The 13,938-nt window shown below is 34.1% G+C and overlaps 2 protein-coding genes across 7 annotated transcripts in view; both read right to left on the minus strand.

Moving 5' to 3' along the window:
* The window catches only part of LOC111046376, a 104,858-nt gene that overhangs the window by 13,438 nt on the left and 77,482 nt on the right, over nucleotides 1–13,938 (minus strand). For all 6 annotated transcript variants that reach the window (XM_039432505.1, XM_039432506.1, XM_039432510.1 and 3 more), the window contains 3 exons: nucleotides 13,629–13,808; nucleotides 12,880–12,969; nucleotides 7,643–7,995 (listed from right to left, as the gene is read on the minus strand). In XM_039432505.1, coding sequence (XP_039288439.1) covers nucleotides 7,643–7,995; nucleotides 12,880–12,969; nucleotides 13,629–13,808 — 623 coding nt within the window. The remainder of the gene's footprint in view (nucleotides 1–7,642; nucleotides 7,996–12,879; nucleotides 12,970–13,628; nucleotides 13,809–13,938) is intronic.
* Nucleotides 10,560–12,292, minus strand: LOC111046377 (c-Myc-binding protein homolog). Its single transcript, XM_022331902.2, has one exon. It carries the CDS (start codon nucleotides 12,052–12,054, stop codon nucleotides 11,422–11,424), a length of 633 nt encoding a protein of 210 aa, XP_022187594.1. The 5' UTR covers nucleotides 12,055–12,292; the 3' UTR covers nucleotides 10,560–11,421.

Here is a 13,938-nt window from a genome sequence, read left to right on the forward strand (position 1 = left end):
TTACTAAAGTCAAACGATATTTATAAAGAGAAAGAAATATCAATTGAAGGTCTGACTAGTGAATGTGCTAAAAAAACAAATTCAAATTTCAATTGTTCTATAGAAAATCTTTATCATTACAAACTAAATTGCGAAAAAGAAATTATTGAATCAGGAACTACATCAAATTGTAAATATAGTAAGATGAAAAAAGATAATAGTATTGTCAAATGGATTCCAGAATTGAATAGCTATTTGTGTATCTTTCCAAATGAGGAAACTATAAAAAATGACAAGCAATCAGAAATGATAACAAAATCTGTAAAAGGAGTTTATTTAATCAATAGCAACAACAATACATTTTATTATAATGGTAAAAACTTAATCATTTGTCTGAATCGAAGTATAGATCTAAGTTATTGAACCTAGACAACGTTATTAATACTATGAATGAAGACCAGGTACCAGAATTCAGTTATTTATTTTTATTCAGTTATTTATTCTTTTTTAGAATGAAGCACAGATCGGGAGAGAAAAACTAAGAATACCTTGTACTATTTCTCTCCCAAATTTAGGTAACATTACAAGTCCAAATGAGGTTATGTCTTTTAGATTTCCACAAAATGTTCTGTCCAAAAATATTTATACAAACCATTCTTTTGAATTTGGATGTTCCAAATACCAAAATAATAATAATTTTCAACACACAGTTATTTTTAAAATAGAGAATATTCACTTATTGGAGAAATTTTAAACTTTCTAATTCATAATAGTGTATGAAAGTATGCTTTGAAATCTCTAATTTTGCAGAGCCTAAATCTGCTGCAATTATTCCTAGATTGTTACTTATTGGAGAATTCACAATTAATTTAGAATATCTTAATTTTAATCCGATTGATGTCAATAAGTACACCCCCATAAGGGAAGAAAGTAATTTTACGACAAGCATTAGTCTATGGACTTCTCTACTGTATATCGTAATTCTAGTAATTATTATCATAATTGTTTATAAAGAATTCTTTAAAAATAAGCAACCCGTTCTTGCAGCTCATCCACCCCCTGATGTTCTCTTTAGGGATGGAGGAGTTATATGAGTGAAAACTGCATAGAAGCACAGTTAACTTGTTTAGTCAGCATAGTCGTAGTGGGAGACAATATTGTATTCAGAGCTGAGTACCTCGCTAGCGGACATAGTGAACGGACCTCATGAAAAACTTTGTAATGTTTTGTAATAAATAAAATTGTTTTTTAAAAAGTAATTTATTTATTGACAAACTATAACTTACATCTATTATCTTCTATACTATAATACACGTATACAGGTGTAAAGTATAGGAAAATTATGTTGGACACATCATCACGTCTGAACTACTGGACTGATTTACTTGAAATGCTGCATATAAACTAGTAGTTCTGCGAACAGTAGACCTCGCTCATGAATACAACTTTCAATCTGATGAAAAGGGCCAGTACAGTAAGTACAGTATATTGTGAAGATTTAGCCATGATTGTCATCTATTATTTTCTCCATTGAAAGTGCTAGAGACACTGTTTCCAGGGACACCGGACTTATCAAGGAGTACTTTTATATCAAATACATACCTTTTAAATGAAAAAGACTAAGAAATTGTCAAAAAACCACAGATTTATTGAAACTCAGAAAGACCGGTTTCGGTCATTATCAGAGTTTATCAGAGATTGACAATGGTGTAATTACCGAAACCGGTATTTCTAAGTATCAATAAATCTGTGGTTTTTTGACAATTTCTTGATCTTTTTAATTTAATGTTAATAATTACCACAATATCAACTTCTCAACTACACAAGAAGGAAAAAAATTACCTTTATAGCTTTACACTTTACATACACATTTTTCTCTACAACTGCAGTATTGGACTCCAATACAATAAAGATTTTTTAAAATTAATTTATCCAATTAATTTGTTAAATCAATTTAATAATAATAATAATAATAATAATAATAATAAGATGATTCAATTTAATTATTCTATCCCATCATAATAATTTAATTTATAATGATATATTATTAGAATAAGATAAAACAATATTAGTATTATCTGCAAAAAAATCTGGCAGGAACGAGAATTGAACCTGGTCCAACAAAGTGACAGACCACGGTCTAACCGACTCGCCCACAATAAATGCTCGTAACAATAAATGCGAAAAAGTATGGTAATGAATCGCTGTATCTTCAAAGACACATCCTTTCTGGATTGAGGTTAGTTTGGTTTTTTAAATATTACAAAAACCAGAGGTGTTATCAAAAATCGTTACACATACGTTTCTGCGCCTTGTTTCAAAGAACTTGCATACCAAATTTCATCCAAATCGGACAATAACTGCGATTGTAACTGCAGTACAAACAAACAAACAGACGAAAGCCGATCGAGTCGAAACTAAGACCTCAGCTTCGCTTCGGTCAATTATTAATCAACCAAGGATTCTTATAGGCCTATTTTCATTAACAGAGTGTCCACTGAATCAGGCTCAGAAAATTCCCGTACAATTCCCGTCTTATTTCACGTTTTTCCCGGTTTTCCTCGCTGGTTAAAACACATGATTAATATGTAAAACATATAGGTTGGAGGGGGGGGCGGTTATGGGGTTACTCAGAAGGGGTTAATTTTGGAAAAATATAATATTCTTAAATAACAATTTCAAAAGTGCACAAGTATATTTTTCATAAAAATGTAGCACCATTAAACGATTATAACTGTGAACTGTATTTCGAATAATATAAAAAAACCAATTTAGCAGAAAAACGAAACTCCCTAACCTTTAAAACATTTTAGTCCAGTCACTACATTGGTGTTTACAATATATATTTTAGTTCTGATTTAATATTGTCAATATTGTTCATATACATTAGAGAAGTCTAGAACCTATTTTGGATGCAAAATGTCCAATATCTTCCGACTGTCACTATTTTAATGTATAGGCCTAATTAAAAATCCCTCTGGGCGTAATTTTGAGCTCTTCAACCTGAGATTAGAGAGCGCACAAAATCACGCCCAGAGGAATTTTGAATTATACATTTGAATTGTGACAATCAGAAGATATTTTTGATTGAAAACTAAAATTCATTAAAATTGATAATCGAAAATTGAAATTTTACTCGTTTTTGTAATTCAGTACACATTAGATAGCTCCAGATGATTTCATTTTATTCAGAATTATAATCTGTAAAAAGTCGAGAGCAAGATTTACTGTCCGACAACTGGATTTGACGGAAATAGCTGTAAACTAGAAAATGGATCGAAAGTACGAGGTGTTTGGGCCAATCTGTACCTAGAACAAGGAAATTTTGCATGCAAAAATTGGTTCTGAACTTCTCTTATGTATCCAAACAATATATTGAAAAATCAGAAGTACAATATTTATATTGCAAGCACACCCCCTTTTATGGCCATGACACACATAACCGCACCTAGCCGCAGTACGGCTGAGTGTCGGACGTACTACGGCGAGTGAGAAAGCAAATAATGCTTTCAAACGTGTAGGGACACATACTACCGTACCGCGTCAGCACCGTCACCGTGTTTATTGCCCGAGCCGTGCCTGTGCCGTCACCAACTAGTTCAGTTTACTTTTTGACGGTGACGGTGCGGGCTCGTTTAAGGCTGTGCAAAGGCTAAAAATTAACTTTCTACTGGTGATATTTTTCAAAGTTTTTGATTTGTATATCATCAAGCTATCAAAATTAAAAAGTTTTCTCAGGAAAACATTTTTTCCCGATCATTACTTTTCGAGATATGAGCGCCTAAAGTTCAAATTTTTGGGACAGAACATTTCAAATTTGGTAAGAGGAAAGTCCATGAGATTTAGAGGATAGATTCTTTAATGTATTGTTGATCTAGTAAAACAAAAATTTTCTAAAAATATCAATCTTTGAGAAAGTTATTCGATTTACTAAAAATTACCAAAAATAAATTTCAATTGAGTTATACCAAAAATAAGGCAGAAAATAAAATTTTCATTGATAATACATATTTTCGATACATGACTGATTGTGGTATTGTTATGCACCGAAATATATACCAGCACTATGATTCTCATCTTCTGTGTCTACAGGTAATTAGTTTAAAATTGAAAAATATAAATTAAAATGGGATGTAACAGTTAAGCTTTAATAGTGTTATATTATTAACAATAGTTTAACACATTCAGAAATCAGACGACAGTAGCACTACAGAACTGAGACACTGCTGCCGCTCGGCTGTCGCACGGATATGTGTATTCTCCTATCACCATCACAGTGTCGCGGGCTTAGCTCGGCCGTACGTCGGCGCGGGCTCGGTGCGGTTATATGTGTCCCGGTCTGTAGACTGTCCGTCTATATTGACTGGACTATTATTAAACAGAACATTTTAGGTTCTGAAAAATATATGTGTGATTTGATTTACTATCAATAATTTCAATATCGATAATACCTACACCAGATACGGAACTATACATCAAATGGATATAAAGGTATTTCCACAAATGCCGAACTGAACCTCGAACAGAGTAGCGAATTTTACAATCCGCCGTGCATTAGCCATATGTTTCATAATGTTAACACTCAGCTGTTAACCAACCGCCGCGTAGTTCTCCGAACCGTTCGTCGTCCCACTAGCCGCTCTTTAACCGTTCTCCACGCCGTTCGCCGAACTTTTCAGCCAATCAGGTTCGCTGCGCTGTTCGAGGTTCGGTTCGGCATGTGTGGACATACCTTAATAGTGAATATCGAAGGAAAATCTACTCGATCCGATAGAACCTATCGATACACGGCACCGATAAAAGATATTTATAAAACGTCACATCAATACACCAATCATCCACTGACTAAATTTCAACTCTGTCCTTTATTAATATAAAATTAGCTATTGACGGAAGTGTCAAAAAATGCCCGTATCTCGACAAAATTCCCGTACATTTCCCGCCCAAATGTAATTCACGTACAATTTCCGGATTTCCCGGTTTTCCCGCCGCGTGGACACTCTGATTAATTCTTCTATATTTCATTACGTCAAGTTTTAAAATAGACCCTTGCGAAGCTCGGGTTAGATGAATAGATAGATGGATATATCATCCACCTATCTATCATCTTCGATACTATAATAAAGGAAAGAACTGGCTTGGACACATATACACGTGTAGAGGATAGGAAAATTATGTTTGACGCATCATCACGTCTAAACTACTGGACTGATTTACTTGAAATGCTGCTTATAAATTATTAATCAACCAAGGATTCTTATAGGCCTATTTTCATTAATTCCTCTATATTTCATTACGTCAAGTTTTAAAATAGACCCTTGCGAAGCACGGGTTACCTGCTAGTTAATAATAATATAACAATAATAAATTATTATTCCAGTTTTTTTTTCAAAACTAATACGTTTTCCAACTCAATAGCCTACAAAAATTTGTATTCCAAAATCAATGACAAGGACAATCTTATATAATAAGAGAGAGTACGAGGGTTGTGTTTGTTCGTGTGTTCGCATCAAAACATGTCAACTTGTGGATTGCAAACCGGAAAAAACGGGAATGATTTAGATCTCCAAATTTTGCACATAAATTCTAAAAATATCAATCTCGTGCAACTGGAAGCCCAAATTTCAATTTTCCTTCTAGATTTTTCAGAATTAATGTTCAAATTCCATTCATGCTACCGTACATGAAGTTTCATTCACGTCATAGGCTACATTGTCATTGTTGTAGCCCAGAAGTGTGTTTTTTTATGAGGAGGTTATAATGCTGTTAGAAGACAACTATTTTCGAACGGAGGCGTGTAGAGTAACGGTGAAACGCTCGCTTTCGGAGCGATGGTTCCTCGGTTCGAATCCCGATTCTTCCCAATTTTTTGTTCTTAATTTTTTCCCTCGAAACGTATTATTATCAATTATTTTTTGAAGGAATTTGTTTTCATTACAATTAAACTGGGATTTTATCAAATCATTATTTTTTATGTAAAATTTTGCCACCAGTACAAATTAAATGGACATAGTCTTCTATGCAGACATAGTCTGCTGTAGGCCTATCATTGAATTTCATATGAAAAACATGAATAGATCACAATAAAATAGGTAATAATTTATATTATTCAGTTATAATGTACTATCAGACACAAATTCGCAGTGAAACGAATATTTTAGGTATTTTGTTTGGAATTGGGAAAACAAAAGGCTGCCTGATTCAAATTGAGGAGGATCTAATAGATACTAAAATTTATTGATGTATTGAAAAAAATCAATATGATTCTGTGTAGTTTTCAAGTATTATTACTTCTTTAGTTATCTATATTCTACTATAATAAAGGAAAGAACTGGATTATACACGTAAGGAATAGGGAATTATGTTTGACGCATCATCACGTCTGAACTACTCAACTGATTAATTTGAAATTTTGCATATAGATTCTTAATTAACCGAGGATGGTTATATGCCTATTTTCAGTTCTTCAAGATTTCATTACGTCAAGTTTTCAATTTGTCATGCTTCCAGTTGTATAGAAGCAGCTGAACATTTCTTTAAAAAGGGACATTAGATGATAGGTATGATTGGGGATCCTATTCGAATAAAAATAACTTATTTTCTGTCGCATCAAAATTTTGTTCCGCCATTTTGAATTCAACTTCATTTTTTTTAAATTGGTAGGTAGTCAAATGACAAAGTTAGAAGACAGAAAACTAACGTTGATCATATGATACAGAATTTCAAGAGAAAATGAATGGTGAAAACCGCACCGATTTCTCAAACAGTTCAAAAGTTATTCTCATTCAGAAATACTGATAAATCATCCATCTATCCATCATCATTACTATAATAATGGAAAGAGCTGGCTCATACACGTAAATGAAATTATGTAGGAAAATTATGTTTCACGCATCATCACGTCTGAAATACTGGACTGATTGATTTGAAATTTTGCATAAAGATTCTTCATTAACCGAGAATGGTTATAGGCCTATTTTCAAATGTCGATTTTTTTATTACAAGTTTTCAGTTTGCAAAGTTTCAAAATAGACCCTTGCGAAACACGTTATGCGAAGCATAACGTAAAGTGAAACGTTTTATTTTTATTTACGCTTCAAAAGGTTAGGTTTTGCTTTGGATTTATAGACCTACACAATACAACGAAATCTAAACATATTTTCACAAAATAATTTTACAAAATAGTTTGGAGATCATGATTTGAAATATCCCACTGCAATCAAAACTGTTTTGCTATAGGCCTAATGCCAACAATACAACAGCAAAATATTGAGAATTTCCCTCATGTTTACTGCGTAAGTCCTGGACTCAAATAAGTCGAGAACTTGATAGACCCCGGAGTTTAGAACATAAACCCGTGACTCAGAAAGTTGATTTAGACCCGAGAGCTCATTCTAGTCCTGGACTCTGTAAGTCCAGAACTTATAGATCCGGTGCTCGGAAACCGGCCTTAAGTGCTCTTTTGAACCCCCTCAACCCCTCAATTTCTCTGATGTGAGTGCATTGAATATTTTCATTCCCATATAAAACGGGCCACTCTTCAGCAGACAAAGTCTATGAAGTGGGTATTTAAATACTATAAATTATTGATTGTGTATTAAGCGTAGCATATCCATTCTCACTGTAATAATTAGTATTGTGATTGGAACTATTTCATACTTACATAGTAGAGGGATGAGCCAAATTCAAGCTGTACGACTTTTCGATCAGCTGCTTGCGTTTAATTTCAGCCGTTTTCTCAACGTCTCGCGACAATTTCTCATACTTTTCTCTGAGCGCTTTTTCCTCGGCCTCCTTGGCCTTGAGCGCTGTCTGCACTTTGGCCAATTCCGTGAGCAGCTTGTGTCGAGTGAGCTCGAACTGCTTCTTCATGTGCATTTCGTTGTGCGCCCTGCGTCGGTCCTGCTCCACCAGCTGCTGGTGCAACACGCTGTTGATCTCGGCGATTTTGGCGCTCAGGTTGGTCTCGCTCTCCAGCAGAGCCTGCTGTCTCATGCGTCCAGTCTCTACATCACCCTGCTCATCAAATTCAAATCAAATCAATTCAAGTGTTCACATTGCTTACGTAACAGAACTATTCTTGAGCAATTGAATTTAACAAAAATATAGATGACCTCCAGTCATTAGTTATCAGTTATATACGTTAAAAATGCTGATAATAAATAAATGTTTATTTCCCAGAAAAACTAATACTATTACATCAATTACAGAAAATATTAAATAGTTTACAATAGTTAGTTAAAATAAAAAGTTTCTTATAATGTGTCCTCTACATGTTTAGTGTTTTCTGTGTAGAAATTGACCTACTCCACTATGGCGTACCATGTTCTAGAGGTTTTTTTTTTTCGTGTGCGGATTAGTGATTAGTTGGTGTTTAGTAAGTCATTAGGTGGTTAGTTGAAAATATGAGTTGTTTGAAATAATGATTTCTATCTTCTGTCTTCCTTTGCTCATCAACCAATTGTGTACTATTGTTTTGAACTTTCTAGGATGATTAATCTGTTTAAAGTTTGCAGGAAGTGGATTATAGCACCATGATGTTGGTGCTAAATGATTGAAATGTCTCTGTTATAGTGCCTTCCTTGGAACATTGGTGATGAGAAGATTTCTGTATCTGGTGTTGTGGTTTCTGGTTTAAATTTTTTTGGGTTCTTGTGTAATCTGCACAGTAATTCCTTTGAGTAAAGCTGTCTTGGATCCATCACGTCAAACTCATTTAATAGCTGGTCCAATGAATAGCGTGGAGGCTTCTGGTTGATGACCCTCATGATCAGCTTCTGCACCCTGAGGAGCGGCTCGATGTGTAAGAAGCTTGTCCCTCCCCATCCTACAATCCCATACAGCATGAGGGACTGTGCTTGAGAAAAGTAGATTACTCTTAGACATCCCTTGTCAATCAGTTTACTCAGGATCCTGAATCTGTAGATGGTTTTCCTCAGTCTCCCGCATAATTCATTGAGATGATGATCCCAGCGCAGAAAAGAGTCCTTTGTAACTCCTAGATATTTCTGTGACTGTTTCTTGTGAACTGTGTTGAAGGGTTATTCCGTTGATTCTTGATTATTATCTCATCTCCTGTTGGCTGTCCATGTTGAGTCGCCGAAAACGTCAGAAAGAAGTTTTTTCATAGTTTAATGTTAGCAGATCTTCATTCAACCAGCGAGACACCCTCTCTAGTCTATCAACGTTGACTTAGGACCAACATTATAATTTAAATGGCACTGATAATAATAAAATGTTTCCATTTACAACATAGCCGACCTAGACTAGAAAGTATTCTTCGATCTAGCCAACATATCTGTTATAGAATATTTGCGTGCACCAGCACCAAAACTACTTGATTTGAATTTGTACTATTGCTTAAAACCATAAAATTAATTTAATAATTAAAATAATTATTATGATAATTCACTACAGCGGCCTTTGTTAATTTACGCAGTTACTCTACGACACTTTTTAGTGGAAATTAATTTCAAAAGTGCGCGCCAAAAACTTGAACCGAAGATCTGAAGTGGTGTGTGTTCCATGGGAACACCCAGTCACGTAATGGAACAATTTACGATTGGACCTGGAACAAGTACGTTCCCAGAACGTACAGATTGGACCAGTCTATGTATTTAAATATAACAGAATATCACTAATAGATATCAATTGAAGCTTAAACCTTCATAAAGATAGTAGAAAAGCAGGAAGTCTACAATAATACTCGTATGTTGGACGTCATTAGTTTTTGGTTCTAGAAAGTAGGAGAATAGGAAGAGAAGTGAAACATTCTATTCAAGCACAGTAAATTAGTTTGATGAGTAATCATGTCAGCCCACCATCCTAAAAAATGTTTTCAATTCTTTAGGTGAATGAAGCCATAGCTAACTCTTTGTTTTATGAATAGTCTGTAATTATTCTCATTTCTGATTTCATCTCGTAGAATATTGTAAACCTTTGGTCCAAGAAAGAGGGAACATCTTTGAAATCTAGTGGAATTTGGCTTTGGGACGAACTCATTCATTCATGCAATTGAACAAACACATACAATGGCCCGGCTGCAAAAAAGTCTATTGTATTTTAACAGTGATTAAGTGCTAATTAAAACGTATTCCGCTACTTTGATTGGTTCTCGTGGCATTTAATCACCGTTAACAGTTAACATTCTTGTGCAACCGATCCAATATTTATAAAAAATAATATTTAGTTGTATAATTCATTCATTAGGACCCGACTCTTGAAGTGCTATGTATTTCCTATTCGCTTGTATAGGTTGTAAGCATAAACACTGAATAAGAAATGTGAGACCACTTAAAGCATTTGAAATGTGGACCTACCGAAGTATACTCCGTACATGGTGGGCAGAAAGAGTCAAAAATGCAGAAGTTCTCAGAAGAATGGGTAAACAACTGGATATTAGGCGTGACATTAAAATACGGAATACCTTGGACACATTATGAGAGGACCCAAGTACAAGATTCTGCAACTTATAATCCAAGGTTGAATAGTGGGACGAAGACGAATGTCTTGGTTGAGAAATTTGAGGAAAGCATTCAATTACACTGCACATTTGAAAACAACAAAAGATCGGCGGTGAACAAGGTGAGAATTGCCATGATGATGCCCAACCTCCGCAATGGAGCACTACATCTGTAAACAAAGCCGTAGTGCATTCATGTGACGTTAACACAGGTAGTAAATGGAGACGGTATTTAGAGGAGATTTATTCATTAAACCTATCTTGTACAATCAACAAACTTTCGGAAAGGCATAACAGACTTAGGCCAAAATACTAACTATTTCAATATTATTTATAGAACAGTTCAAATTTAGGTGTTAGTAAAGCACTGCTCAATCTGTTGAAAAATTTGGGAACATAGGTATTTTCTATATTCTGGGATAGGAGATGTCTAATCTGCAATTCTGAGTTTGTGGTTGTTTGACATTTTAGCTGGCTACTTTGAGGATTTGCGCAAATGTGAGAAATCACACTTCTATTTATGCTAATTCATAGAAATAGATCATAAAAATCTAAAATTGAAATTAGTGAATGATACAGTTTTTTATTTTCTTAGTCAATTTTTGAAAAATTACACAAATAATTAAAAAAATATTCAAAATTACTTGAACAGATCAAATTTATTATCAAGATGAAAAATGAGTATCGAACAATTGTAATGAATATTTTTCATCTCTGGTTATTAGAAGCAAAGAATTCATGATCAAAGACAAGTGTCAATTTTATTCAAATTGCAGATGGTAATTTAGCACTTTATATGTAAAATTTTTATTTAGAGCTTGATAAGTAATTCCCTTTTTGAAATTGTTTAAATCTGGACATTTTTTCTAGTTTAGCAAATATTATTGGTTGATATTAAATTAATTGAAGTTTTTTTCAGTTATCGTATATGATAAATTATGATAAACCTTGAGGGACCGGACTCAAGAAGGAGAATTCTTCTATTCTGCAACCACGGCACCTATTTCAGCATTATCCAGTGATTTCTTTTTCTCATCACTAGAAGCATCAGGTATGGGCCCTTCATCTATCACTGGATTATCTTCAACTTGAGAAGTTTCTTGAACTTCAACTTGAGCAGGATCTACTTCTGCAACAACTGCTTCAGATTGTTGAACTTTGGGTAACTCTGGTGTTGATTCCGCAGTTATTTCCACTACTTCCTCGAGAGGTTCGTCAACAACCGGCAAATTTTCCATCATTTCGGTTACTTTTTCATCCTCCGTTGGTGGATTTTCAGTTTGATCCTGCAGGTTTTCCTCGGTTGTTACAATGTCATCGTTTTTGATTTCCAACAATTCCCCGGTAGTATTTCCTTCCAGTAACGAGTTTCTATATTGCATTTGGGACAAATCGAGTCTCAAGCGTGCGACTTCTTCTCTCAAAGAGTTCAACTCATCAAGTTCAGGCCTGCCTTGCATGAGCTTCATCAACAGGAAACCTATAGCATCATCTGGTTTATCCTCTTCTTCGTAGAGCATGACAAGAGCATTGGTCAATGCATTCATGACCCCAGCTCGCTCTAGATACCTCCTGAACTCGTCTCTCTTTGTGTCTAATGGTACAGTCGTCATCTTGCACCTCAACAATCTAATTTATAATAGTTTTGCACAGGTAATTAAAATGTACGGTATTCAAGTATTTTGTATTGTTTAATATGTAACTTTTAAAAGTGATATAATATTGGAATATTTAAGATATTTAAAGAAAGTATCTTATGGAACTGGAATTTGGAAGTAAAAATTTACTGATGCATGTGACGAGAAATTTGTGTTACGTAAACTATGTACAAAATTGTGTTTTAAATACTAACCTGTAATTTTGAATGTTTATGTGAGATCATATGTCAACGCTTGTTATTGTTTTGCATTATTCTCTCCATAGTTACACGGATTAATCATATGCCCAATTAAACAAGTAAAAAATATGATCGAATAAATTCTATTATAAAATTATCGGAATCAACATTCCTTTTAATTCGTAACATCAATAATTCCCATTCAGCCAATGTTGACAGTTTGAAGTAAATCTCTCTATAGTCAACTGCACGAAAATAGTCCGTTGGAAATTGGATTATTTTCGTGCGGTTGACTATAGTTTAGTTTATTATCTTTTTGAGAGGGCACATAAAATTATCATAACTTTTAATTGATTGATTCTTGAGATCCTGTGAATTGAAAAAACTTTTAATTTGGTAATGAGTTTGAAATAATATTATATAATAATTTAGCATTTGCAATCAGATAAGTCCAACACAATCATTAATTACCGTTTTCATTAAGTTATACAGTGCCATAATCACAATTAGATTTTTACAAGGAAAGAATGAATAATAAATATTGTGTGTAATATCAAGTTATTTATCATATTTGAAATGTGAGGTAGCAAATACCACATACCTGGAAGCCATTTGTTGTCATATTCACATCATTCACAATTGCTTTCTTAGTAGTTTCATAGGTATCTGGACATTCCAGGTTTTCTACTTGCTGCAAACAATAACATCTAATGTTAATTTATTTAAATTGATACTAGCTAGTGGACTCGATTTGCTTGTCTTATAATCATTCATGAAAGTATTTACAAATAAGAGAGATGAGCTCTTTTACTAGAAAAAGTTCAAAGTATCAATCAAGTAACATCGATTGTTGTATTTATTAATCAAGAGAAAAGCGGTGAAAGTAAAGGTTTGCAAACTTCTTTTCATATTATTTTATATTTCATTCAATATTATTTCACAACTATTAATATTCACAAAAATAGATTATAGAAACTTTCAGATAGAAAAAGTAAAAGTATACCCATAATTATTATAAACATGTCCATATAGTAAGTTTACTGAGGCTTCTGAACCATCATCATGAGATTAGGGATTAAATATAGGTTACTGCCGTGTCGAGTTCTCAACGTACAGAACTCTAAGGCACTACTCACACTATCGTGACTCAAATCGTACGATTCCACGAATTAATGGTGTGGGGCTTCACTAAATCAGGCTACACCGAAAGAGTCAAGTTAAAAATGAGATCCCTCCAGCCGTGAAAGCCTTTTTATACTTAACGTACGGACATGCCTCTTTTATAAATTTAAATTTTTGTCTCGTATTTATAATTTCAATTGAAAAGGAATTGTATGATAAGAAATTGACCTGGAACTGAAGGTGGATAGCATCGGCATCGACATCGACATGTTGGTGGATGAAGCAGTGGTTTGAAGTGGAGGCGACCGCTTGCAGGTTCAAGTCAGCAGTGGATTCAAGTGCAGCAGCAGGCAGCTTCTGTCCAATGTCTTCCAACACATCTTTGCTGCTCGTCATTGTTGGCACGTTCTAAAACAATTAAATGGCCGAAAACAGGGATCTGAATAGTTTTGTTGTAGACACTGTAGAATTAATATCAAAGTAGAGGAGGGTGATGATAGGACGATGATAGGACATAGCAATTGTGATATCTTATGGA

Source organism: Nilaparvata lugens, chromosome 7 (genome assembly GCF_014356525.2).
Source record: "Nilaparvata lugens isolate BPH chromosome 7, ASM1435652v1, whole genome shotgun sequence".
Lineage (NCBI taxonomy): Eukaryota > Metazoa > Arthropoda > Insecta > Hemiptera > Delphacidae > Nilaparvata > Nilaparvata lugens.

Excerpts from the sequence above, each read along its gene's own strand:
- LOC111046377 (XM_022331902.2), bottom strand. The coding sequence starts at position 12,054 with ATGACGACTGTACCATTAGACACAAAGAGAGACGAGTTCAGGAGGTAT.